Source organism: Hyla sarda, chromosome 10 (genome assembly GCF_029499605.1).
Source record: "Hyla sarda isolate aHylSar1 chromosome 10, aHylSar1.hap1, whole genome shotgun sequence".
NCBI lineage: Eukaryota > Metazoa > Chordata > Amphibia > Anura > Hylidae > Hyla > Hyla sarda.
In genome coordinates, this window is record NC_079198.1 from 129,385,884 (window position 1) to 129,411,533 (window position 25,650).

Here is a 25,650-nt window from a genome sequence, read left to right on the forward strand (position 1 = left end):
GCATACAAAAAAAGTCAGCCCCTCCTGGGGTTATCCAGGAGAAAACTTTTTTTTTTTTTATCAACTGGCTCCAGAAAGTTAAACAAATTTATAAATTACTTCTATTATAAAATCTTAATCCTTTCAGTACTTATGAGCTGCTGAAGTTGAGTGGTTGTTTTCTGTCTAAGTGCTCTCTGACGACACCTGTCTCGGGAACTGTCCAGAGTAGAAGCAATAGAAGTAGTTTTTTAATTTTTTAATAGAAGTAATTTACAAATCTGTTCAACTTTCTGGAGCCAGTTGATGTATAAAATAAATAAAAAAAAATCCTGGAATAAGCCTTTAAGGAGTTAAAGGGGTTGTCCAGGGATCTTTTTTTTATTTTTTTTTATACATATGCCTGGTGATGATGTGAATCTAAAAAAGAAAGTATAGCCTTCCCTGACCCCCACAACTGCTGTGCCGACACTCAAAGTCCCCGATCCTTTTGGTTACTTCCTGATGCCGCTCCGTCCCTGTAGGAAATGCCCTGCTCCATCCAATTAAAATGATGTATCACTAGAACTGGGTTTTTCAACCAGTGTGCCTCCAGCTATTGCAAAACTACAACTCCCAGCATGCCCGGACAGCCAAAGGCTGTCCGGGCATGCTGGGAGTTGTAGTTTTGCAACAGCTCGAGACACCCTGGTTGGGAAACACTGACATAGACAGGGATTTACAGCTTCCAGCAGATCTTTCTTACTTTTCAACATAGTTTCAATATACAATGGTCTTTTCTGGATCATCATAACTTGAAACCAGACTCAACATACAATGCTACGGACATTCCAGATCTGTGAAACGTGTCACAACTGGAGGAACTGACCAATCAGAATGGGCATTTTACTGGCAAATCACCTCTATTACTGAAGTGCCTGCACCGAATGGCTGTCTGGTAGCGCCCCCTACAGTACAGGGAGGAACTACAAGTTCTGTACGACTCCTTACCTGTGTCAGGGTTAGCTGCTCCTTTGGACACCAAGTAAGGGCGGCTCCATTTGGGACACTGTGTGTACTTTATAGGACCCCGAAGAAGCTCCTGTCCTCTACATAAACCATTGTATCCCAACCAGGGCGCCTCCAGCTGTTGCAAAACTACAACTCCCAGCATGCCCGGACAGCCAACGGCTGTCCGGGCATGCTGGGAGTTGTAGTTTTGCAACAGCTGTAGGCACCCTGGTTGGGAAACACTAGACTAAACCTTCACAGTTCCTTTGAATGGGCTTTAGTGCTAGCACTTCATTCATATTCTCAGAGATAAAGATGGCCCCTGTTGCCTCTCTTGCAGTAGTGAACGCTCACCTGATTCTGTTTTTTGCTTCTGTTTCTTCAAGTAAGTATTAAACATGATTCTTTTTGTGTCGCTTTTCTCTGCAGATCAGTACCTGACAGAAACAATGAACCACTTACTGAGCTGTGTACGGAAAGAGAAGGAGCGGACTGTGGCCTTCCAGGCTCTTGGACTTATCTCTGTAGCTGTAAGGTTAGAGATATGTCCTTACCTGCCGAAAATCCTAGAACACGTCAAATCTGCTCTGCCTCCCAAGGATTTTGCTCACAAGTGAGTGTATTCATTGTATGTAGAAAATAAGATCATTCTGCTGGTCAATTGTACAATGTCTGGTTTACGTTACACATATTAGTAGGATTAAAAGGTTTTTCAGCCATTAAAGGGGTACTCCGGTGGAAAACATTTTTTTTTTTTTTTAAATCAACTGGTGCCAGAAAGTTAAACAGATTTGTAAACTACTTCTATTATAAAATGTTTATCCTTCCAGTACTTTTTAGCAGCTGTATGCTACAGAGGAAATTCTTTTCTTTTTGAATTTCTTTTTTGTCTTGTCCACAGTGCTCTCTGCTGACACCTGATGCCTGTATCAGGAACTGTCCAGAGCGGGGGGAAATCCTCATAGCAAACCTATGCTGCTCTGGACAGTTCATGACACGGACAGAGGTGTCAGCAGAGAGCACTGTGGACAAGACAAAAAAAGAAAATAATTTCCTCTGTAGCATACAGCTGCTAATAGGTACTGGAAGGATTAAGATTTTTAAATAGAAGTCATTTACAAATCTGTTTAACTTTCTGGCACCAGTTCATTTAAAAAATAAAATATAAAATATAAAAAATAAATAAATATATATATATATATATATATATATATATATATAATAAAAGTACCCCTTTAACATATCCCTTGTCCCAGAGGTCCATATTTCAACCCCTAAAGAGTTGCTGTCATTAAAACAACTTTTGACCATCAGACTTCTATGTCGAGAAATGAACGGATCTCTCAACCGGCTGGGGAGCAGAGCGCAATTCCGCAATCTTCCCCTGTTAATAACTCAGGATCGCAGGGGGTCTCAGAAATGAGACCCAGTGTGATCAACAACTTTTTACATGTCCTGTCAACATGCCAAAGTATGCCATGCCAGAGTACGACACTTTGGTATCTTAAATGCTTCCATAGACGATGCATGGGGCACATCCCCAACACACCACTCCATGCAGTGGAGAGACTAGGCCCTATTTTGGAGATTTTGGTGGGGTGTCCCAGGGGTCGGACACTCTGTGGTCAGACACTTATCGCCTATCCATTTAATAGAGGATACGTTTTTAAGGGCTAGAATACCTCAAGACCACTCAACAGTTTTTATGCAGAAATAGATAAACAGAGCAAGTTTCTTTTAAAAACCACACCCTGTCTGTCTCCAGATTGGGTGTGGTTCCGCAGCTCAGTTCCATTGAAGTGAATGGAGCCAAGTTGTTAGAGGGGGTACTCCGCTCCTAGACATCTTATCCCCTATCCAAACGATAGGGGATAAGATGTCGAATCGCCGCGGTCCCGCTGCTGGGGACCCCCGGGATCGCCGCTGCGGCACCCCGCTATCGTTACTGCACAGAGCGAGTTCACTCTGTGCGTAATGACAGGCGATACAGGGGGCGGTGCAGCGTGACGTCATGGCTCCGCCCCTTGTGACATCACGGCCCGTCCCCTTAATGCAAGTCTATGGCAGGGGGCGTGACGACCGCCACGCCCCCTCCCATAGACTTGTGTTGAGTGGGCGTGCCGTGACGTCATGAGGGGAAGGAGCCATGACGTAACGATGCTCCGTCCCCTGTATCACCCGTCATTACGTGCAGAGCGAACTAGCTCTGTGCAGTAATGATAGCGGGGCTCCCCAGCAGCGGGACCGCGGCGATCTGACATCTTATCCCCTATCCTTTGGATAGGGGATAAGATGTCTAGGGGCGGAGTACCCCTTTAAACCACACCCAACCTGGGGACAGACTTGGAGCTGTTTTTGAAAGAAACTAGCTTTGTTTTTTTTTATTCCTGAATAAGCTTCGGGCACCCTGACGTGAGCTGCGCCAGGCTCATCAATATTCATAAACCCTTTCCTGCTCCTTCTGCTGAGTTATAGTGCTGCGCATGCGCCGCTTACTGTGTCATCCCGGAAGCGGCGTTCCCCCTCGGCTTCGTAGCTGCAGACGTCGTTGCACAGTAAGCGGCGCATGCGCAGTACTATAACATGACCAAAGGAGTAGGGAGGGGGTTTATGAATATTGATGAGCCGGGCGCAGCGGCCGCCCGGTGAAGATGACATCAGGGTGCCAAAAGCTTGGATCGGAGCTCCGCCCATGCCCCAAGGCCCTCATTAGCATATGTAGAAACGCAATTTGTGGCGGAAAGGCTGGTCGAATCCACACAATATGAGTACCATTTTAATCAGCATCACCAGCACTACAAGCTTGTGTGACAGGTTTAGTGCGGGTGATACTACTGACAGATTTCCTTTAAAAGAAAATGTTTTCCAGTGGAGTACCCCTTTAAAGGGGTACTCCGTTGTAAAACTTTATTATAATTTAATTTTTTTTTAAATGAACTGGTGCCACAAAGTTAAACAGATTTGTAAATTAATTTTATTTAAAAATCTCAATCCTTTCAGTACTGTTTAGCAGCTGTATGCTACAGAGGAAATTATTTTCTTTTTGAATATCTTTTTTGTCTTGTCCACAGTGCTCACAGTGCTCTCTGTCCTTGTCAGGAACTGTCCAGAGCAGCATAGGTTTGCTATGAATATTTTCTCCTGCTCTGGACAGTTCCTGATACGGGCATCAGGTGTCAGCAGAGAGCACTGTGGACAAGACAAAAAAAGAAATTAAAAAATAAATGAATTTCCTCTGTAGCATACAGCTGCTAATATGTACTGGAAGGATAAAGATTTTTCAATAGAAGTCATTTACTAATCTGTTTAAAGGGGTATTCCAGGCAAAACCTTTTTTTTTATATATATCAACTGGCTCCGGAAAGTTAAACAGATTTGTAAATTACTTCTATTAAAAAATCTTAATCCTTCCAATAGTTATTAGCTTCTGAAGTTTTCTGTCTAATTGCTCAATGATGATGTCACGTCCCGGTAGCTGTGCATGATGGGAGAATATCCCCATAGGAGCTGGACAGCTCCCGGGACGTGAGTCATCAGAAAGTAGTTAGACAGAAAACAGCAACTCAACTTCAGAAGCTAATAACTATTGGAAGGATTAAGATTTTTTAATAGAAGTAATTTACAAATCTGTTTAACTTTCCGGAGCCAGTTGATATATAAAAAAAAGTTTTTGCTTGGAATACCCCTTTAATTTTCTGGCACCAGTTGAGTTAAAAAAATAAAAAAATAAAATAAAATAAATGTCTTCCACCGGAGTACCCCTTTTAAGGTTTGGTAACTAAAACAAGTGTTTTTTTGTGATCCTTAGGAGACAGAAATCTGTGCAGGTGGATGCCACTGTGTTTACTTGTATAAGTATGCTGGCCCGAGCCCTGGGGCCCTCCATCCAACAGGAAATAAAAGAGCTGCTGGAGCCAATGCTGTCTGTTGGGCTGAGGTACGATTGGTTTATATCTGTATGGAATAACATTTTGCATTATTGTACATGTAGGGGTGTGTCAACACCAAAAACAAGAGACCACATAACAACAATGTCAATAAAAATATGAACAAACTTTATTAAGGTATTACAAAACCTAAAAACACACAAAAAATGTATAATGTGAGGTACAACAAGAAAATAAGGCAGGAGAGGAGGGTACTGAGAAAAAGGCCTAGAAAATAGGGACTTTATGTAAGGACAAGACTAGGTACCTGGGAAGGTATATACCAAGCGCCAAAATCAAAGGCCGGACAATGGTTCCCACTTAAGAAGTAACATGCTAAAGTGACATTGCTAGAGACATATGATGCTGTCTCTAACAGCTGGTACATGTGCTACCAGTACAGCGATCCCTCAACTTATAATGGCCTCAACATACAATAGTTTCAACATACAATGGTCTTTTCTGGACCATCGTAACTTGAAACCAGACTCAACATACAATGCTACGGACATTCCAGATCTGTGATACCTGTCACAACTGGAGGAACTGACCAATCAGAATGGGCATTTTACTGGTAAATCACCTCTATTACTGAAGTGCATGCACTGACTGGTAGCGCCCCCTACAGTACAGGGAGGAACTACAAGTCCTGTACTACTACTTACCTGTGTCAGGGTTAGCTGCTCCTTTGGACACCAAGTAACGGCGGCTCCATTTGGGACACTGTGTTCTGTACAGGACCCTGAAGAAGCTCCTGTCCTCTACATAAACCATTGTATCCCAACCAGGGTGCCTCCAGCTGTTGCAAAACTATAACTCCCAGCATGCCCGGACAGCCAACGGCTGTCCGGGCATGCTGGGAGTTGTAGTTTTGCAACAGCTGGAGGCACCGTGGTTGGGAAACACTGACATAGACAGTGATTACAGCTCCAGCAGATCTTTCTTACTTTTATATGTAAGGATTTGCTTTATCTGTATTAGTTATCTACTTATTTTTCTTTAATTCTCACTTTTTCCTATTTTTGGATGACATTTTGGTGGCTTCAGAACCAATTACCAGGTTTCCATAGAGTTCTGGTCTCCACATACAATGGTTTCAACATACAATGGTCGTCCTGGAACAGATTAATATTGTAACTTGAGGGACCACTGTAATGACAGCAGTAATAAAATGCAAAGAAGCATAGTAAGAAGCATACATATAACTTATACAAACAGTATATAATACATGACCAATGCACCTATGGGGTACCTCTCACCTCCTACCCCAAACGCGTTTTCGCATCAAATGGCTTCATCAGGGGGAGGCACCCTGTTTGGGGAGCAATGATCTAGCCACTGCTGGTAGGCGACATAGTGGGCCGTATGCTGAAGGCGCCACTCTGCACAGGAGCCGACAAGCAGACGAAACATGGGAGCCGAGCCTGGCTCCAGTGGCAGTATGCTCAGCTCCCATGTGGCGCGGCCTGGTCCTTCCATTGTGCCTCTGTCTCTTCTCCCAGCAGTGCCTAGCATTGGGAGAAGGTGACTTAAAGGGGTATTCCAATAATTATCAGCTGCTGAAGTTGAGTTGTTTTCTGTCTGGCAACAGTGCTCTCTGCTGACACCTCTGTCTGTCTCGGGAGTAGAAGAGGTTTGCTATGGTGATTTGCTTCTACTCTGGACAGTTCCCAAGACAGGTGTCATCAGAGAGCACTTAGACAGAAAGGAAAAAAATCAACTTCAGCAGCTCATAAGTACTGAAAGGATTAAGATTTTTTAATAGAAGTAATTTACAAATCTGTTTAACTTTCTGGAGCCAGTTGATTTTAGATGCCGGAATGTGTGTGTGTGTGTATATATATAAATATACACAGATAGATAGATATATTTATTGATTCTATTCCTTTTTTGTTTCTAGCCCTGCCTTAACAGCTGTACTTTATGACCTGAGTCAGCATATCCCACAGCTAAAGAAAGATATTCAGGATGGACTCTTGAAGATGCTGTCACTGGTCCTTATGCACAAGCCGCTCCGCCACCCGGGGATGCCCAAGGGCCTTGCACAACAGCTGTCCTCACCTAGCCTCACTAATATCCCTGAAGTCAGTGATGTGGGCAGCATTACTTTAGCGCTTCGCACTTTAGGCACCTTTGAATTTGAAGGTAAAGCTTTATGGTTTTCATATTCCCTTTTTATATAATATTTTTTTTACAGATGTTTTTCCCCACTTCATACACCAGAAAATGTGTTAAAGGGGTACTCCGCCGCTCAACGTTTGGAACAAACTGTTCCAAACACTGGAGCCGGGAGCTCGTGACGCCATAGCCCTGCCCCCCTCATGACGTCACACCCCACCTCCTCAATGCAAGTCTATGGGAGAGGGTGTGACAGCCATTACGCCCCCTCCCATAGACTTGCATTGAGGGGGTGGGGTGTGATTGTATGAGGGGGCGGGGCTATGATGTATTGAGCTCCCGGCGCCAGCTGCAGCGTTTTGAACAGTTTGGTCCAAATGCTGAGCAGTGGAGTACCACTTTAAGGGGAGTTTCTGCCTCATCGAGCCTTTTAGGGGATGCCGAGCTGTAATATAGGCCAGGTAGTGGCTTCTGGTTTTGTCAGGGTAATCTTACACGAGATGGATATTCTGTAGCGACATCTCTCACATACTGAAGGAAAAATCTGCACGGAAGTCAGCAATGAAATGATCTTACAATGTGGGTTTTATTTATGCAGGATAGCCATTTATTTTGTGGGTCTACTGCATATTTTCCCTCTTAGGGTCTATTCACACGTACAGTATTCTGTGCAGATTTGATCCACAGGATTTTTAAGCTGTGTTAAGTTTACATTGAAATCTTCAGCAGAAAATCCTGCGCATCAAATCTGCGCGTCAAATCTGCACAGAAAACTGTACGTGTGAATAGACCATTAAGAAGTAAAAAATTGGCAATAAATCTGTGCTCTGCAGATTTTGCTGTCGGGAACACTACAGATCAATAGCAAAATCCGCATCTGTGTATTTGAAATACATAGCTTATAATGTTAACATAACCCCCTGCATCAAATCTGCTCTGAAATCTGCATTATACCTTCAGAACTTCAGTTGTGTGAACATACCCTTAGATCACATGTGGCATGTTTACTGCAGAATTTCCATGCAGAAAATCCACCGCATTTACAGTTGCAGATTTAAGAAATCATATCCACATGCTTAGGACAAAACTTGCAGAAAATCTGTGCAGAAATTGACATGCAATGTGTATTTCAAATTCGTGGCATATGTGTCAGAAATGCTGCAGATTTGGAAAACCTGCACCAAAGTTTACAGCATTTGCGCTGCATATACTTTTATATGTCAGGTAGGGCTGGGCGGTATACCTGTTCATACCGAATACCGAATTTTTTGGGCTGCACGATATGAATTTTCCCCCATACCGCAATACCGGTTGGGCCCCTCCCCCGCCAGTGCTGTTCTGCCCCCCCCCCACCGATTAATTATCAGCCCAGCGGGGTACTACTCACAGATGTCACCTTCAAGCACTGCCCTCCTCTTTGTTGGGGGCCACCGGGCGCTGGAACTCACTGTATGCCAGTGGTCTCCAACCTGCAGACCTCCAGCTGTTGCAAAACTAGGCTGAGCCCACTGTCATGTAAGAAGCCGGCCAGAGCTTCTTACATGACAGTGGGCTCAGCCTATTGCTGGCCGGGGCGGGACATTGCTCCGGCCGGTGATAGGCTGACGGCTGTTCGGCGTTCGCGTCCCCAGCGTGTGGCCGACGTAGGTGAGTTTAAAGTTTATTTTCTGCATCTTTTGCAGCCCGAGGATAGGGATACGGCGTACAACAGTGTTCTCAAACCTGCGGACCTCCAGCTGTTGCAAAACTACAACTCCCAGCATGCCCGGACAGCCAACGGCTGTCCGGGCATGCTGGGAGTTGTAGTTTTGCAACAACTGGAGGTCTGCAGGTTGGAGACCACGGGCGTACAGTGAGTTCCAGCGCCGCGGCCCCCAACAAAGAGGGGGGGGGGCAGTGCTTGAAGGTGACATCTGTGAGTAGAACCCCGCTGGGCTGATAATTAATTGGGGGGGGGGGGGCAGAACAGCACTGGCGGGTCACATATGATTAGTTCCTGAGGGGGAGGGGCCCAACCGGTATTGGGGTATGGGGGAAAATTCATATCGTGCAGCCCAAAAAACTGTTCTAGTGCTGGCGGGTCACATAATTTGGGAGGGGGGGGGGGGGGTCGCCGAACACCGCTGGCGGGTCACATGATTGGGGCCGGGGATGAAAATACCGTTATATACCGTGGAACCGCCGTAAGTTAAAAAAAATACCGTGATACACATATTTGGTAATACCGCCCAGCCCTAATGTCAGGTAATTTAGCCTTTTTTATTGTATCTTATTATACAGGTCATTCATTGACCCAGTTTGTGCGCCACTGTGCCGATCACTTTCTGAATAGCGAGCACAAGGAGATCCGGATGGAGGCCGCGCGCACCTGCTCCCGTCTTCTCACGCCCTCGATCCAGCTTCTTAGTGGACATGGCCACGTGAGTCAGACCGCTATCCAGGTGGTGGCCGATGTTCTCAGCAAACTGCTGGTGGTTGGAATAACAGACCCAGGTATCCCCTATTATACTAATTTTTTTTTCTTTCTTTGCAGCCAAATCTTTTAAATCTAACAAAACTTAAATTGTGTTCTATTCTCTGCTTTACTTTGCAGATCCCGACATCCGCTATTGTGTCCTGGCCTCCTTGGATGAACGCTTTGATACTCACTTGGCACAGGCTGAGAACCTTCAGGCCCTGTTTGTGGCCCTGAATGACGAGGTTTTTGAGATTCGAGAACTGGCGATCTGCACCATTGGGCGCCTCAGCAGCATGAACCCGGCATTTGTCATGCCTTTCCTCCGTAAGATGCTCATCCAGGTGAGTCATACCTGCTGACCTAATCATTCTGCACCTTGGAAAAGGATCACCCAAAATGAGGTTGATTGGCCCATAATTTGGATGTGATCTTATAAAATCCTTTAAATTGACCGGACCGTCCATCCTATTTTTTTCCAGGTTTCCATCCATGGGCATTATAGGGGAGATGTATGAAAACCTGTGCAGAGGAAAAGGTGATCAGTTGCCCATAGTAACCAATCAGATCTCTACAAAATAAGAGAAGCGTCTGATTGGTTGCTATGGAAAACTGGTCAACTTTTCTTCAGCACAGGTTTTGATAAATCTCCCCTATAATTCCCATTGATGGAAACAAAAAAAAAGATATATATGATGTATATCATATAGGTTGGATGTTTAAAACAACGGTGACAACTAAAAGTTATGATGTGAACGGCCCCTTTTGCATTTCTGTCCAACGGGGTTGTGGAAAACAGTTGTATATACATGGGAAGCAAATTGTCATTGGAGTTGACGCAAATTTGGAGCCACAATCCCTGTGAAATCCTTTGTGTGAACAAAGACTTAAAGGGGTTCTCCACCATAAGGTGATTTTAGTACGTACCTGGCAGACAGTAATGGACATGCTTAGGAAGGATCTGCGCTTGTCCTGGGGCTAAATGGCTATGTTGTGAGATTACCATAACACTGTGCAAGCTTTTTGTGAGCTGGTATTTCCTGTTTGACTTTTTCTTTTTTGACTACAAATCCCATAATTCCATTTTCCTCCCTCCCACACATCAGCCACCCCACCCATTGAAACATAAATGAGCTGCATCCATTCAAAAGACCTGTGGTTTTCAATCAGGGGGCCTACAGCTGTTGCAGATTGATCTCTCTCCCACAAAGCGATCACTCCACCCATTGAAGCAGACAGGCTCCCTGTCATCAGCTGACTAGTGATGTCAGGTCTCGGCCGCATTGCAAGCTGGGAAAAATCTGAGACAACAGTCATTTTGTATGCTGTTAAAAATAAATATTGGGGTTAAAATCACATAAGAATTGAGAGAAAGATCTCCCGCCTGTCTATGAACGCCCTGGTGAGTCTTGGCTAACACAACATGATCCAGATGGCAGCTGACCTACACATAACCACCCTTAATGTTAAGGGCTTTAACACCCCTGAAAAGCGTGCGCAGACACTCTACTCCCTACACAGACAAAGGATCCATATATTAGCGCTACAGGAGACTCACTTTAAAACCGGACATCTCCCGTCTATACCTACGAGACATTTTGATAAGTGGCTGCACAGTACTAACCCCGAGTCGAGGACAAAGGGAGTCTCATTGGCTTTCCATAGGTCACTACCGATTTCCATCCAATCTTCCCTAATCGACCCAAATGCCAGATACCTGTTCGCCAACTGCACCCTTTCTGACAGACACTTAACAATTGGGACGATATATGCACCGAACCACAACCAAATACCTTTCTTATTGCAAACTCTGGAGAAACTCTCTTCGTTTGCCACTGGCCCAATTCTCCTCTGCGGAGACTTTAACCTACCCTTATTTCCCTTGGTAGACACGTCCACGGGTAGATCTTACATCTCACACAGTAAACTCAGAGCGCTGAGACAAAAGTTGCATCTACTACAACTGTCGGACGTCTGGAGGGCCCTCAACCCACAGACGCGAGACTACACGTTCTACTCCCATCCCAGGCAGTCCTACAGTAGGATAGACTACATCTTTTGCTCACATTCCATCCTACCTGCTTTCAGTGCAGTGAGTATAGGGGTTGTATCCCTATCCGACCACGCTCCAGTGCGCGGAACGTTCACGCTCCCCTCGATAGCCAAGCCCCATGCTTCTTGGAAGCTTAACGAATCCTTGTTATCTGATGCTCTCTGCCTACAGGAGCTCAAAACTGCTATATCTCTATTTATTCAAGACCACTCCTCTGACCCCTCCTCACCTATGATTAAATGGGAAACTCTGAAATGTGTGCTGAGAGGAATCCTGGTGAAGCATGGGGCGAGGCTCAAGAGAGACGCGTCGGCTAAACTGACACTGCTACACCATAGCCTGCACCTACTGGAGACACAACACAAACAACACCAACAAGACGCAGTTTACCGAGAACTCATTAAAGTTAGAGGGGAACTGCTAGACCTACTAAACAAAAAACACAGATACTACAGGCAGATAACGGGCAAACTGTTTTATGAATGGGGTAATAAATCAGGTAGGCTCCTGGCTAGGGCTCTCCGCGCCAAACGCTCGGCACTCTTTGTCTCTGCTATTAAACCTCGTACTGGCCCGCCCACCCACCTTACCCCAGAGATACTGGAGGCCTTCCGACTCTATTACACTGATCTGTACAACCTTCCCAAGCCGCCTGCACTTGCCTCCCATAGGGACACTCACCCACCCCTGGAAGACTACATTAAAGACACCGCCCTTCCAACACTTAGCGCAGACACTGTATCAGCCCTGGAGACCCCGTTCACCCCTGAGGAGCTGGGCCTTGCTATCTCTGCCCTACCAACTGGTAAAAGCCCAGGTCCAGATGGATACTCTGCAAAATTTTATAAAGCACTCAGGGATGAACTGACTCCCCCAATCCTCTTAGCTTTTAACTCACTGTCGACCACCTCTCCCCCTCCCCAATCATTTCTTGATGCCTTTATTACGGTGATCCCGAAGGAAGGCAAAGATCCCCTTCTATGCCCCAGTTATCGCCCAATCTCTCTACTCAACACTGACACAAAACTCTTTGCCAAAATGTTAGCCAATAGATTGTCGCCCCTTATGAGCTCTCTAGTCCACCCGGACCAGGTGGGCTTTATACGTGGCAGAGAAGCACGTGATAACACACTTCGTGCTTTCTCCTCCGTACACTATGCCCGACAACATCATGCCCCCTTATTTCTGCTGTCCCTTGATGCAGAAAAAGCCTTTGACCGGGTGGACTGGGAGTTCCTAACGTCTACCCTACGCCAAATAGGCATTGGACCCCTCATGCTTAACCGCATTCTAGCTCTATACTCGTCCCCCCGTGCCCAACTTAGAATTAATGGTCAGCTGTCGGCCCCCTTCCGTATCTGCAATGGCACGAGGCAGGGATGCCCTTTGTCGCCGCTGCTGTACGTTCTTTGTATGGAACACCTCCTAGCAGCTATACGATCGAACCCTGACATACGTGGCCTCTCCACTCCCTCGTGCCATTGCAAATGTTCGGCGTTTGCGGATGACGTCCTCTTGTACATTACCTCGCCCGTCACTACCCTTCCCTCACTGCTTGCCACCATACATCAGTTTTCCGCCTACAGCAACTATAAACTGAATCCTTCTAAAAGCAAGGTGTTTAATGTCACGCTACCGACCCATCTAGTGGACCTTCTAATGTCTTCCTATCCTTTTAAATGGCAGAAAACCTCCTTAACCTACCTGGGTGTTCATGTGCCTCGCAACTTATCTGAATCATTCCGACTGAACTTCCCACCCCTACTTACTAACATACGAGCAGATTTGTCAAAGTGGGAAAGGAAGGATTTTTCTTGGCTGGGTAGGGTTAATATATTCAAGATGAATATCCTGCCCCGACTACTGTACCTGTCCGCTTGTGTCCCTTGTCACATCCCTCGCACGTTTTTTAGGGAGGTCGCAGCTTTGCAATCTAGGTTTGTCTGGAATCAAAAACGCCCGCGCTTGGCCAGATGTATTATGTACAGGAGAAAGAGGGAGGGAGGCTTGGCCTTGCCAGACTGCCTCTCCTATTACCTAGCAGTTGTCCTAGCTCGAGTTCTGGACTGCTTTCACGGGAGATTTGACAAGCAATGGATACCCCTTGAAAGCCTATCTAGTGGTATTGATATTAGAAACGCGCTCTGGACCCGACACTTCCCCTCCACTACACACCTGACTGACAAATGCCCGCCCATCACGCTTTCCGTACTGAAAGCACACCAGACGTATCTCAAAAATACGTCCCTCTTCTCCCCCGACAGTCCCCTCACCCCACTGTTCGGCAACATTTCCTTCCCGCCGGCCCTTGCTGCAAACACATTCCTCTCCTTCAAGCGCTCGGATAATGTATCTTTGGCGTCTCTACTACAGCCCTTGGGTTTGAGGCCACTGACTGACATCCTGGAACACTCATCCCCCTCCGTCCAACAGAGATTCCAATATAACCAGCTGCTCCATTTTTACACAACCACCAAAACCTCCCTGCGCCTCCATCGCCCCCCCCACCTCATTTGAGACTCTCTGTTCGGCGACTTCCGCTGTCCCGCATGCGATCAGAGTCCTCTACGCTCTCCTCCTCGATTAATCTTCCACGAACCCTTTGCCATACCGCATGTCCTGGGAAAAAGAACTGGAATGCGATATAGCAGACGAAGACTGGAGCCGTGCTCTACTCTTTTGCCACAAGTCCAGTATCTCTTGCAGGGCTCAAGAGACTAACTTTAAAATTCTCATGAGATGGTATAGAGTTCCAGCCCTCTTGGCACGAATTTACCCAACGGTCTCTGATGCATGCTGGAGATGCGGAAGCCCGAATGGTACAATGACACACACGTGGCTGACTTGCCCGTCCCTGGACTCCTTTTGGACGCGGGTGGTGGCTACCATTTGTAGACTGACCTCGCTCCCCTTATCAAAAGACCCCAAGCCCATTCTGCTCTCCATATTCCCCAGTTCTTATCCTCGTATGTCCACAGCATTGGCACACCATCTCCTCATAGCGGCCAGGACTGTGATTCCTCGCCTGTGGAAGTCTCCGCTGCCCCCTTCTTTCTCTTCCTGGCTGAGCGAGGTTTCTCACATCCATAGGATGGAGGAACTGCTTGCTGAATCAACCCGTCAATCTACCAAATTCCAGGCAATATGGGCCCCTTGGACGTCTTACATCTCATCACAGGCATTCTCCACTGACCACCTAGACACGCAGGCAGTTACCCCCATGACCCCAGATAGTAACACTCACCAACGACAACCAGACCAATAGCTCGACACGGACAGGCGGGATGATCCCATCTGGCAAGGTAAGACTCAGATCCACCTGAGATTGACACCTCTCTTCCTCTCCTTCCTCGCTGACCTCCCCTCCTCCCCCTCCCTCCTCTTTTGCTCCCCCCCTCCCTCTCTCCCCCCCCCCCCTCACCCCCAAGGGGGTCTCTCTCTCTTTTCTTCTCGCACTACTTTCTAAATACCCCAGGCAGCCTACATTGGTTGACACCCATTTGCTGCTTCCCTCACGTATTTTCTTTGATCTTCAGTTTATTAGTGTTAACTAATATAGGAGTCGACCCTCCTTATACCCTATGTGGAGAAGTGCCTGAGAGAAAGAGTTACTGGCTCAGTCTACCCTGTCTACCACATATTACATTACCATACTGTTGACTGCCTTGTTTGTTCAGCTCTGATGTTCCATTTGTATATTGAAAAACCTTAATAAAACTTTACTTTGGAAAAAAAAAAGAATTGTGAGAAAACCGTCACACACAGGTACAGACACTATATTATGAACTACACTAACTTTACAGCCCCTGTAGCATAGTCAAGTGAAAAAAAAAACCTGGAATACCCCTTTAATGGAGTTATACAGTATGAAAAAAAGCTATCCCCTATCCGCAGGATAGGGAATAAGTGTCTGATCCCGGGGAGTGCAATCTTAATCTCCCGTATGGCTCCGCGATCACCTCATAAGTATGGTGTGTTGACCCCCGTACAAGGCTGTAGCCGACTCGACCTCCTCCATGTATCTCTACGGGGAGATCCAGAGATACAGCGTTCGGGTATTTCCGACTCTCCCATAGAGATGCATAGAGGGGGCACGTCGGGCGCAGCTTCGTCCTGGGGTCGACACACCGTATTTATGAGCATAGCGGGGCCGTGGACGGGATGAGAGGTAGTATAACGTCAAAAAACGTATTCCCTACCTGTAGGATAGATGATAAGTGTCTGATCGCGGGGGATTCGACTGCTGGGAACCCCATCCCCCCCATGATCTGACACTTATCCCCTATCCCGTGAATAGGGAATATGTCTTTTGATACTGGACTACCTCTTTAATGTCATGGATAGGTCACCTTTTGTATAAAGACTGTAGTGTCTTATTTATAATATAACCTTTTGACAGAAATAATCTCTTTGCTCTCACCTTAAGATTTTGACAGAGTTAGAACACAGCGGTGTTGGAAGGAACAAGGAGCAAAGTGCTCGAATGTTAGGACACCTTGTATCCAATGCCCCCCGTCTGATCCGACCGTACATGGAGCCCATTCTTAAGGTAGGATTCTCCTAGACTGTGAGAAAACTTGACTCTTCTGCAGTTAACTTGACATGGATGTTGTATTTCCAGGCCTGTAGTACTATAGATTACCCATTTCTCTCCCTCTTATTCCCAGGCTCTGATCTTAAAGTTGCGTGATCCAGATCCCAATCCTGGAGTTGTGACAAATGTTCTGGCGACTATCGGCGAGCTTGCCCAGGTAAGAATGGTTAATATTTAAAGGGGTACTCCACTGGCTAGACATCTTATCCCCTATCTAAAGGATGTGTGCCGCTGGGGACCCTGTGATCTTCCACAGCACCTGGCGTTCTACACAATTTCCGGGTTCCTGCGGCAGTGGTCGTGAAGTCACAGCCACGCCCCCTCATTACGCCATTACACCCCCCTCCATTCACGCCCCCTCCCAGACATGAATGGAGGGTGTGTGACGGGGAGTCGCCATCATGTCACGATCAAGGCCTCCGGCTCCCAGCGTTCTGAACTAAATGTAGCACTGGAGTACCCCTTTAACCTTTGTCTGTAAAACCCCATTTATGCTATAATCCATTCACATAGGTGACAAATGACTAATCGATATTGGGGGGGGGGCACACTGATCCTGTATGCAGAGACCCCTTGTTCCCTAACTCACTCTCTATGGGTCTTCCGACCATAACAGAATACAGCACTTTGTTATCTTGAATTGAGCAGGCAGGACACCTGTCTGATTGCCTCTCTATTTAAGCATGAGCCCTGTTTTTATGACTAGGACACCCCCTACCTATGCTGCGTATACATGATGGATGGTGTTGGTGGGAAAACCTCTTCCACAGGGGGACACTTCCACGACCATGTAACAAGGTGTATTATGTATTGACAGGTCAGCGGCTTAGAGATGAGGAAGTGGATGGATGAGCTCTTCCCGATCATTATGGACATGTTACAGGACTCCTCCCTGCTGGCTAAGAGACAGGTATGTGATGTCCGTGACCATAAAGGAATGAACGATATTGTCCCAGTCATTAGAGTGACTCTTCGCTACTTACCATTATAGGTAGCATTATGGACCCTGGGCCAGCTGGTGGCCAGCACGGGGTATGTGGTGGAGCCCTACAGGAAGTATCCTTCTCTGCTGGAAGTGCTGCTGAATTTCCTGAAAACTGAGCAAAACCAGGGGATCCGTCGAGAGGTGAGCTTACCTGACTGTCAATGTAACCTCTTACTGTAATAAAGGGAAAATATTATTATTATGGATTCTTTATTCCAGGCTATCCGTGTGCTGGGGCTGCTGGGGGCCCTGGACCCTTACAAACACAAAGTAAATATCGGTATGATCGACCAGTCCAGAGATGCTTCAGCGCTGAGCTTATCGGAGTCCAAAACCAATCAGGACTCAGGTAATTTTCTCATGGTTTAATAAAGGAGTATTCCTGTGAAAAAATGTTTTTGTTTTCATATCAACTGGCTCCAGAAAGTTAAAGGGGTACTCCGCTGCTCAGTGTTTGGAACAAACTGTTCCGAACGCTGAAGCCGGCGCCGGGAGCTTGTGACATCATAGCCCCGCCCCCTCATGACATCACACCCCACCCCCTCAATGCAAGTCTATAGGAGTCATGCGCCCTCCCATAGACTTGCATTGAGGGGGCGGGCGTGACATCATGAGGGGGCGGGGCTATGACGTCATGAGCTCCGAGCGCCGGCTCCAGTGTTTGGAAACAGTTTGTTCCAAATGCTGAGCAGTGGAGTACCCCTTTAAACAGATTTGTGAATTACTTCTATTAAAAAATCTTAATTCTTCCAGTAATTATCAGCTGCTGAAGTTGAATTGTTCTTTCCAGTCTGACCACAGTGCTCTCTGCTGACACCTCTGTCCATGTCAGGAACTTTCCAGAGTAGGAGTGGTTTGCTATGGGGATTTGCTCCTACTCTGGACAGTTCCTGAGAAAGACAGAGGTGTCAGCAGAGAGCACTGTGGTCAGACAGAAAAGAACAACTCAACTGCAGCAGCTGATAAGTACTGGAAGGATTAAGATTTTTTTTTTATAGAAGTAATTTACAAATCTGTTTAACTTTCTGGAGCCAGTTGAAATGAAAAAAAAAAAATGCTTTTTTACTGGAATACCCCTTTAATTATATGTGACATAAATAGGCCCAAAGCTCCATCTGATCTAGGACCAACTTATACCCCAGAATCTCACAAGACCAGACGGCTTTGTTTAGTGTATCAATAAGGGTCTGTTAATGTATTATGAAATCCGTATATATACACAGGGTATTCTGCTATGGATTTATAATGTTTTCACTGTATGTTTCTGCAGTTTTGGATGTGGAATAGCACCTTTAGTGGGCTCTTCTGTATTCACTTGTTATCGTTGAGGAATAAGTAACACATCACTTATTTCCGCTTACTTGCAAATGTGCTGAAAAAATAAATAAATAAAAATATATATATATATATATTTTTTTGGACTATACAATGCATTTAGCTAAAAAGTGCTTATAGTCCGCAGTCAGGGCTGACAGTATCAGAATGCCCCGACTGCTTCCCTATGGATCACTTACATTATTGATGCAGCCCATTTCCTTTAGTGGTGTTAACCAACCAGGGAGCCTCCAGCTGTTGCAAAAGTACAACTCCCAGCATGTCCGGACAGCCTTCGGCTGTCCGGGCATGCTGGGAGTTTTACTTTTGCAACAGTACCGCCATTCGTAGCTGTACAGTCCTTCTTCCTTCGCCACCCCAGAGAAACATTTTCCGAACGCCCCTCCCATAGACTTACATTGAGGGGGTGGGATGTGATGTCATAGCCCCGCCCCCTCATGACGACACGCCCCAAGTCCTCAATGCAAATCTCCCTGCGCCGACTCCAGCGTTTGGAACAGTTTGTTCCAAACGCTGAGCAGCGGAGTACCCCTTTAATTTTTTTTGGGAGTTGTACTTTTGCAACAGTACCGCTATTCATTGCTGTACAGTTCCTCTTCCTTGGCTACCCTTATCCGAACGCCGCCTCCCATAGACTTGCATTGAGGGGGTGGGGCATGACGTCACGAGGGGGCGTGGCTTTGACATCACGAGCTCCCGGCTCCAGCGTACGGAATAGTTTGTTCCAAATGCTGAACAGCGGAGTACCCCTTTAAACAGATTTGTACTCCAGAGAAACCTATCATCACTGAAGATTAAAAACTGTCAGGGTATGCTGAGTGTTGTGGTTTTGCAGCCGCTGGAAAGCCACAGGTTGGAGCTTGAAGGGGTACTCTGGTGAAAAAGAATAGAAAATAAAAAAATTCAAATCTTCTCGTCCCAGAAAGTTAAACAGATTTGTAAATTACTTCTCTATAAATATCTTAATCCTTCCAGTATTTATCAGCTGCTGTATGCTCCACAGTAAGTTGTGTAGTTATTTCCAGTCTGACCACAGTGCTCTCTGCTGACACATCTGTCCATGTCAGGAACTGTCCGGAGCAGGAAAGATTCGCTATGGGGATGTGCTCCTGCTCTGGACAGTTCCTGACACGGACAGAGGTGGCCGCAGAGAGAACTGTGGGCAGACTGGAAAGAACTACACAATTTTCTCTAGAGCATACAGCAGCTGATAAGTACTGGAAGGATTAAAGGAGTACTCTGGTATAAGAAAACTTGTGCTCTATCCTAAGGATAGGGGGTAAGTTTCAGATCGTGGGGGGTCCGATCACTGGGCCCCCCCACGATCTCCCGTACGCGGCCCCAGGAGTCATCGGCAAGGGGGTGTGTCCGACCACCACATGATGCGGCAGCCGACACGCCCCCTCAGTGCATCTCTATGGGAGAGCCGGAGCACTGCATTCGCCAGCCTCCGCCTCTGACATAGAAATGTATTGAGGGGGCGTGTCGGCTGCCACGTCATGTGGTGGTCGAAACACGCTATTTCGGTAAAGAGCTGAGGGCCCCAGATGGGAAATCGCAGGGGGCACCCAGCGGTCGGACCCCCCACGATCTGAAACTTTTCCCCTATCCTTAGGGTAATAAGTTTTCTTATCCCGGAGAACTCCTTTAAGATTTTTATATAGAAGTCATTTACAAATCCATATAACTTTTTGGCACCAGTTGATTTGAAAACCTTTGTTTTCCACTGGAGTTCCCCTTTAATGGAATAATCCAGAGTCATTAGATCTGCTTTGCCTAATACTCAAATCTCCCCCAATGCATTTGTGTTACAATCAGGCGTCAAGTCCTGGGAAAAAATTGTGGAAAAATATCCACTCAAGGCTGGTCCGACAGGACTCCTGCTAATGGGAATGGGGTTCCTGCTATGGAAAAAGTGCAGGAACTCACTTCCCACACGTTCCTGCAGGACTTGAGCCCTGGTTACAATCATTAATGTTAGGAAAACTTTGCGCCATGAGATTTTATTCCTTTTTTGTTTCTCTTCTCGCTTGTTTTCAGCCGACTACAGCACCAGTGAAATGCTGGTGAACATGGGGAACCTTCCTCTGGATGAGTTCTATCCGGCGGTGTCCGTGGTCACTCTGATGCGGATCCTCAGGGACCAGTCTCTGTCCAATCATCACACTATGGTAGTTCAAGCCATCACCTTCATCTTCAAGTCCCTAGGACTGAAGTGCGTGCAGTTCTTACCTCAGGTGATGCCGACCTTTCTGAGTGTTATCCGCCTGTGTGACGCCAACGTCAGAGAGGTATGGCTCCGCTCCGCTTTCACGTCTTACCTTATACCGTGTGCAGTAACTTTATGCTAACACTGAGTTGTGGCTTCAGAATGGGAAGATTTGGGGGGACTGGAAACTTGGCTTCAGACAACATGGCCCCTATAATGCATCAAGAGTAGGGCAATCAGAATTAAAGGGGTACTCCCCTGGAAAACATTTTTTTTTTTTTATCAACTGGTGCCAGAAAGTTAAACAGATTTGTAAATGACTTCTGTTTAAAAATGTTAATCCTTCCAGTACTTATCAGCTGCTGTATGCTCCAGAGGAAGTTGTGTAGTTCTTTTCTGTCTGACCACAGTGCTCTCTGCTGACACCTCTGTCCGTGTCGGGGACAGGTTTACTATAGGGATTTGCTCTGGACAGTTCCTGACATGGACAGATGTGTCAGCAGAGAGCCCTGTGGTCAGACAGAAAGGAAATTCTAAAAGAAAAGAAGTTCCTGTGGAGCATACAGCAGCTGATAAGTACTGGAAGGATTAGGATTTTTAAATAGAAGTCATTTACAAATCTTTAAGGGGGGGGGGGGGGGTGATGTACACTGCCTTAAGAATGTGACTGCTATGACCAGTGATTGGATTATGCACAGTGTTTAATGACATCACTGAGGCACCTCCGCTGGGCAGTGTGGAGCAGCACTACAGGACAAGGGTTTATTTCTTATTTCATAACCTTTAATAATTCATCAGCAGTCTTAAAGGAGATCTCCTGTCCTGAAAAATGTATCACCCCCCTATCCTAAGGATAGGGAATAAGTTTCAGATCGCAGGGGGGTCCGACCGCAGGGGCCCCCCGCGATCTCCTGTACGGGGCCCCGGAATCCTGCGGGAAGGGGGCGTGTTGACCACCGCACAAAGCTGCGGCTGACATGCCCCGTTAATACAACTCTATGGCAGAGGCGGAAATTGCTGAAGGAAGCGCTCCGGCTCTACCATAGAGTTGTATTGAGGGGGCGTATCAGCCGTCGCTTCATGTGGTGGTCAACACACCCCCTTCCCGTGGGATGCCGGCGCCCCGTACAGGAGATCGCAGGGGGCCCCAGCGGTCGGACCCTCCGCAATCTGAAACTTATTCCCTATCCTTGGGATAGGGGAGGGGATACGTTTTTCAGGACAGGAGATCTCCTTTAAGACTGTTGATGAATTATTAAAGGTTATAAAAAAAGAAATAAACCCTTGTCCTGTAGTGCTGCTCCACACTGCCCAGCGGAGGTGCCTCAGTGATGTCATTAAACATTGTGCATAATCCAATCACTGGCCATAGCAGTCACATTCTTAAGGCAGTGTACATCACCCCACCCCCCCCCCACTTAATTAAAGATTTGTAAATGACTTCTATTTAAAAATATTAATCCTTCCAGTACTTATTAGCTGCTGTATATGCTCCACAGGAAGTTCTATTCTTTAAGAATTTCCTTTCTGTCTGACCGCAGGGCTCTCTGCTGACACCTCTGTCAATTTTAGCAACTGTCCAGAGCAAATACCTTTCATTTCATCAAGTTTTTGTATAACAAAACCTTTTTTTTTTATTTCACATTTTTTTAAACTTTTTAATTTAATGCAGCTTTTTTGTCTTTTGTACCCCTAGGAGCTGAGATATCTTAATTGCATAATGCTTTCTTAGTTACACAATGCTTCAGAATACAAATGGGATTTTCATCGGGCTCCTACCAGCCATAGATTCCCACCTATATGATTAAGTGGTACCAGAGGGCTGACAGAGGGAACCCCTTTCCCCCCTTCATCAAACTCCTTAGATCAGGGGTCCTCAAACTACAGCCCGCGGGCCACATGCGGCCCGCGGAGCGCATTTACCCGGCCCGCCTTAGTTTTTGCCTTAGGACATCCCTGTGTTCCGAAAGATGCTTTCGGAACACAAGGATGCCTCTGTGAAGTCCCTGCGGCCCGCGTTTACTTTAAAAACGCGGGGACCGCCGGGAGCAGGCGCACGCAGCGACGTCACTGATGTCCCATGCGTGCGCCCATGGCAACCAAGCGCGGAGCAGCGGAGAAGAAGCAAGGACGCGCACGCTGGTAGTAGGTAAGTGTTTACCAGCGGCGCGTCCCTTCAGTGTTCTGACCACCGATCCTCCGGTCCTGCTATGGCCGGACCCGAGGAGCGGTGATCAGAACACTGAAATGGGGCAGTACACAGGCATACAGCCTCATACTTTATGGCTGGAGGCTGTATGCCTGTGGGGGGAACATACTACCAACGTAATTTGGGGGACTATACTGCCAGCCTAATGTTGGGGACATACTGCACCTAATGTGGAGGAACATACTGCACCTAATGTGGGGGAACATACTGCCAGCCTAGTGTGGGGGACTATACTACACCTAATGTGGGGGAACTATACTGCACCTAATGTGGGGGAACATACTGCACCTAATGTGGGGGAACATACTGCACCTAATGTGGGGAAACATACTGCCAGCCTAGTGTGGGGGAACATACTGCACCTAATGTGGGGGAACTATACTGCACCTAATGTAATTTGGGGGACTATACTGCCAGCCTAGTGTGGGGGAACATACTGCACCTAATGTGGGGGAACATACTGCACCTAATGTGTGGGAACTATACTGCCAATGTAATTTGGGGGACTATACAGCCAGCCTAATGTGGGGGACTATACTGCACCTAATGTGGGGGAACTATACTGCCAATGTAATTTGGGGGAATATACTGCACCTAATGTGGGGGAACATACTGCCAACGTAATGTGGGGGACTATATTGCACCTAATGTGGGGGAACTATAATGCACCTAATGTGGGGCTCTATATTGCACCTATTGTGGGGGAACTATACTGCCAGCCTAATGTGGGGGACTATATTGCACCTAATGTGGGGGAACATACTGCCAACGTAATGTGGGGGACTATATTGCACCTAATGTGGGGGAACTATACTGCCAGCCTAATGTGGGGGACTATATTGCACCTAATGTGGGGGAACTATACTGCCAGTCTAATGTGGGGGACTATATTGCACCTAATGTGGGGGGACTATACTGCCAACGTAATGTGGGGGACTATATTGCACCTAATGTGGGAGAACTATACTGCACCTAATGTGGGGGACTATATTGCACTTAATGTGGGAGAACTATACTGCACCTAATGTGGGGGACTATATTGCACCTAATGTGGGGGAACATACTGCCAACGTAATGTGGGGGACTATAGTGCACCTAATGTGGGAGAACTATACTGCACCTAATGTGGGGGACTATACTGCACCTAATGTGGGGGGGAACTACATCCTAATGTAGGGGAACTACTACCTAATGTGGGGGACTATACTGCCAACCTAATGTGGGGGAATTGTACTGCACCTAATGTGGGGGACTATATTGCACCTAATGTGGGGGAACATACTGCCAACGTAATGTGGGGGACTATATTGCACCTAATGTGGGGGGAACTATACTGCCAGTCTAATGTGGGGGACTATATTGCACCTAATGTGGGGAAACATACTGCAAGCCTAATGTGGGGGACTATATTGCACCTAATGTGGGGGAACTACAACCTAATGTGGGTGAACTATACTGCACCTAATGTGGGGGGTAACTACAACCTAATGTAGGGGAACTACTACCTAATGTGGGGGACTATACTGCCAACCCAATGTGGGGGACCTACACTGCCAACCTAATGTGGGGGAATTGTACTGCCAACCCTAATGTGGGGGAACTGTACTGCCAACCCTAATGTGGGGGAACTGTACTGCCAACCCTAATGTGGGGGAACTGTATTGCCAACCCTAATGTGGGGGAACTGTATTGCCAACCTTAATGTGGGGGAGCTACAACCTAATGTGGGGGATCTATACTGCCAACCTAAAGTGGGGGAAACTGTGCTGTGTACTTAAAGTGGTAGTCCACTAATAAGATATATAAGTGTGCATAGGAATTTATTCATGTTTTGTTATCTATAGTCCGGCCCTCCAACGGTCTGAGGGACCGTGAACTGGCCCTCCGTTTAAAAAGTTTGAGGACCCCTGCCTTAGATGCCTTGGTTGCTATAGATTGTGGCTTTTCAAGGGATTAAACGGGTGGGATTTGAACAGACCATTGTGGAACGTGCGGCTGTACAGTACTGCTGGCATCCAATGCGGACTCAGCCATCCTCCAGGCATAACATTACATCCATCTACGTCAAAAAGGTTAGATTAAAGGGGTACTCCACTGGAAAAAAAAATGTAAATCAACTGATGCCAGAAAGTTAAAGGGGTACTTCCATGGAAAACTTTTTTTTTTTTACTCAACTGGTGCCAGAAAGTTAAACAGATTGGTAAATTACTTCTATTAAAAAATCTTAATCCTTCCAGTACTTTTTAGGGGCTGTATACTACAGAGGAAATGCTTTACTTTTTAGATTTCTCTGATGTCATGACCACAGTGCTCTCTGCTGTCCATTTTAGGAACTGTCCAGAGCAGGAGAAAATCCCCATAGCAAACATATGCTGCTCTGGACAGTTCCTAAAATGGACAGCAGAGGTCAGCAGAGAGCACTGTGGTCATGACATCAGAGAAATCTAAAAAGTAAAACATTTCCTCTGTAGTATTTAGCCCCTAAAAAGTACTGGAAGGATTAAGATTTTTTTTAATAGAAGTAATTTACAAATCTGTTTAACTCTCTGGCACCAGTTGATTTAAAAAAAAAAAAAGTTTTCCACGGGAGTACCCCTTTAAACAGATTTGTAAATTACTTCTATTTAGAAATCTTAATCCTTCCAGTACTTATCAGTTGCTGTATGCTCCACAGGAACTTGTTTTCTTTTTAAATTTCCTTTCTGTCTGACCACAGTGCTCTCTGCTGACACCTCTGTCCATTTTAGGAACTGTCCAGAGTAGAACCAAATCCCCATAGCAAATCTCTACTGCTCTT

The 25,650-nt window shown here is 46.4% G+C and overlaps 1 protein-coding gene across 8 annotated transcripts in view; it reads left to right on the forward strand.

Moving 5' to 3' along the window:
- The window catches only part of MTOR (mechanistic target of rapamycin kinase), a 227,177-nt gene that overhangs the window by 33,554 nt on the left and 167,973 nt on the right, over nucleotides 1–25,650 (forward strand). For all 8 annotated transcript variants that reach the window (XM_056543129.1, XM_056543135.1, XM_056543134.1 and 5 more), the window contains exons 9-19: nucleotides 1,399–1,582; nucleotides 4,778–4,906; nucleotides 6,796–7,040; nucleotides 9,294–9,506; nucleotides 9,607–9,812; nucleotides 15,948–16,070; nucleotides 16,189–16,272; nucleotides 16,933–17,025; nucleotides 17,107–17,241; nucleotides 17,320–17,449; nucleotides 20,476–20,726. In XM_056543129.1, the coding sequence (XP_056399104.1) occupies nucleotides 1,399–1,582; nucleotides 4,778–4,906; nucleotides 6,796–7,040; nucleotides 9,294–9,506; nucleotides 9,607–9,812; nucleotides 15,948–16,070; nucleotides 16,189–16,272; nucleotides 16,933–17,025; nucleotides 17,107–17,241; nucleotides 17,320–17,449; nucleotides 20,476–20,726 (1,793 nt within the window). The remainder of the gene's footprint in view (nucleotides 1–1,398; nucleotides 1,583–4,777; nucleotides 4,907–6,795; nucleotides 7,041–9,293; nucleotides 9,507–9,606; nucleotides 9,813–15,947; nucleotides 16,071–16,188; nucleotides 16,273–16,932; nucleotides 17,026–17,106; nucleotides 17,242–17,319; nucleotides 17,450–20,475; nucleotides 20,727–25,650) is intronic.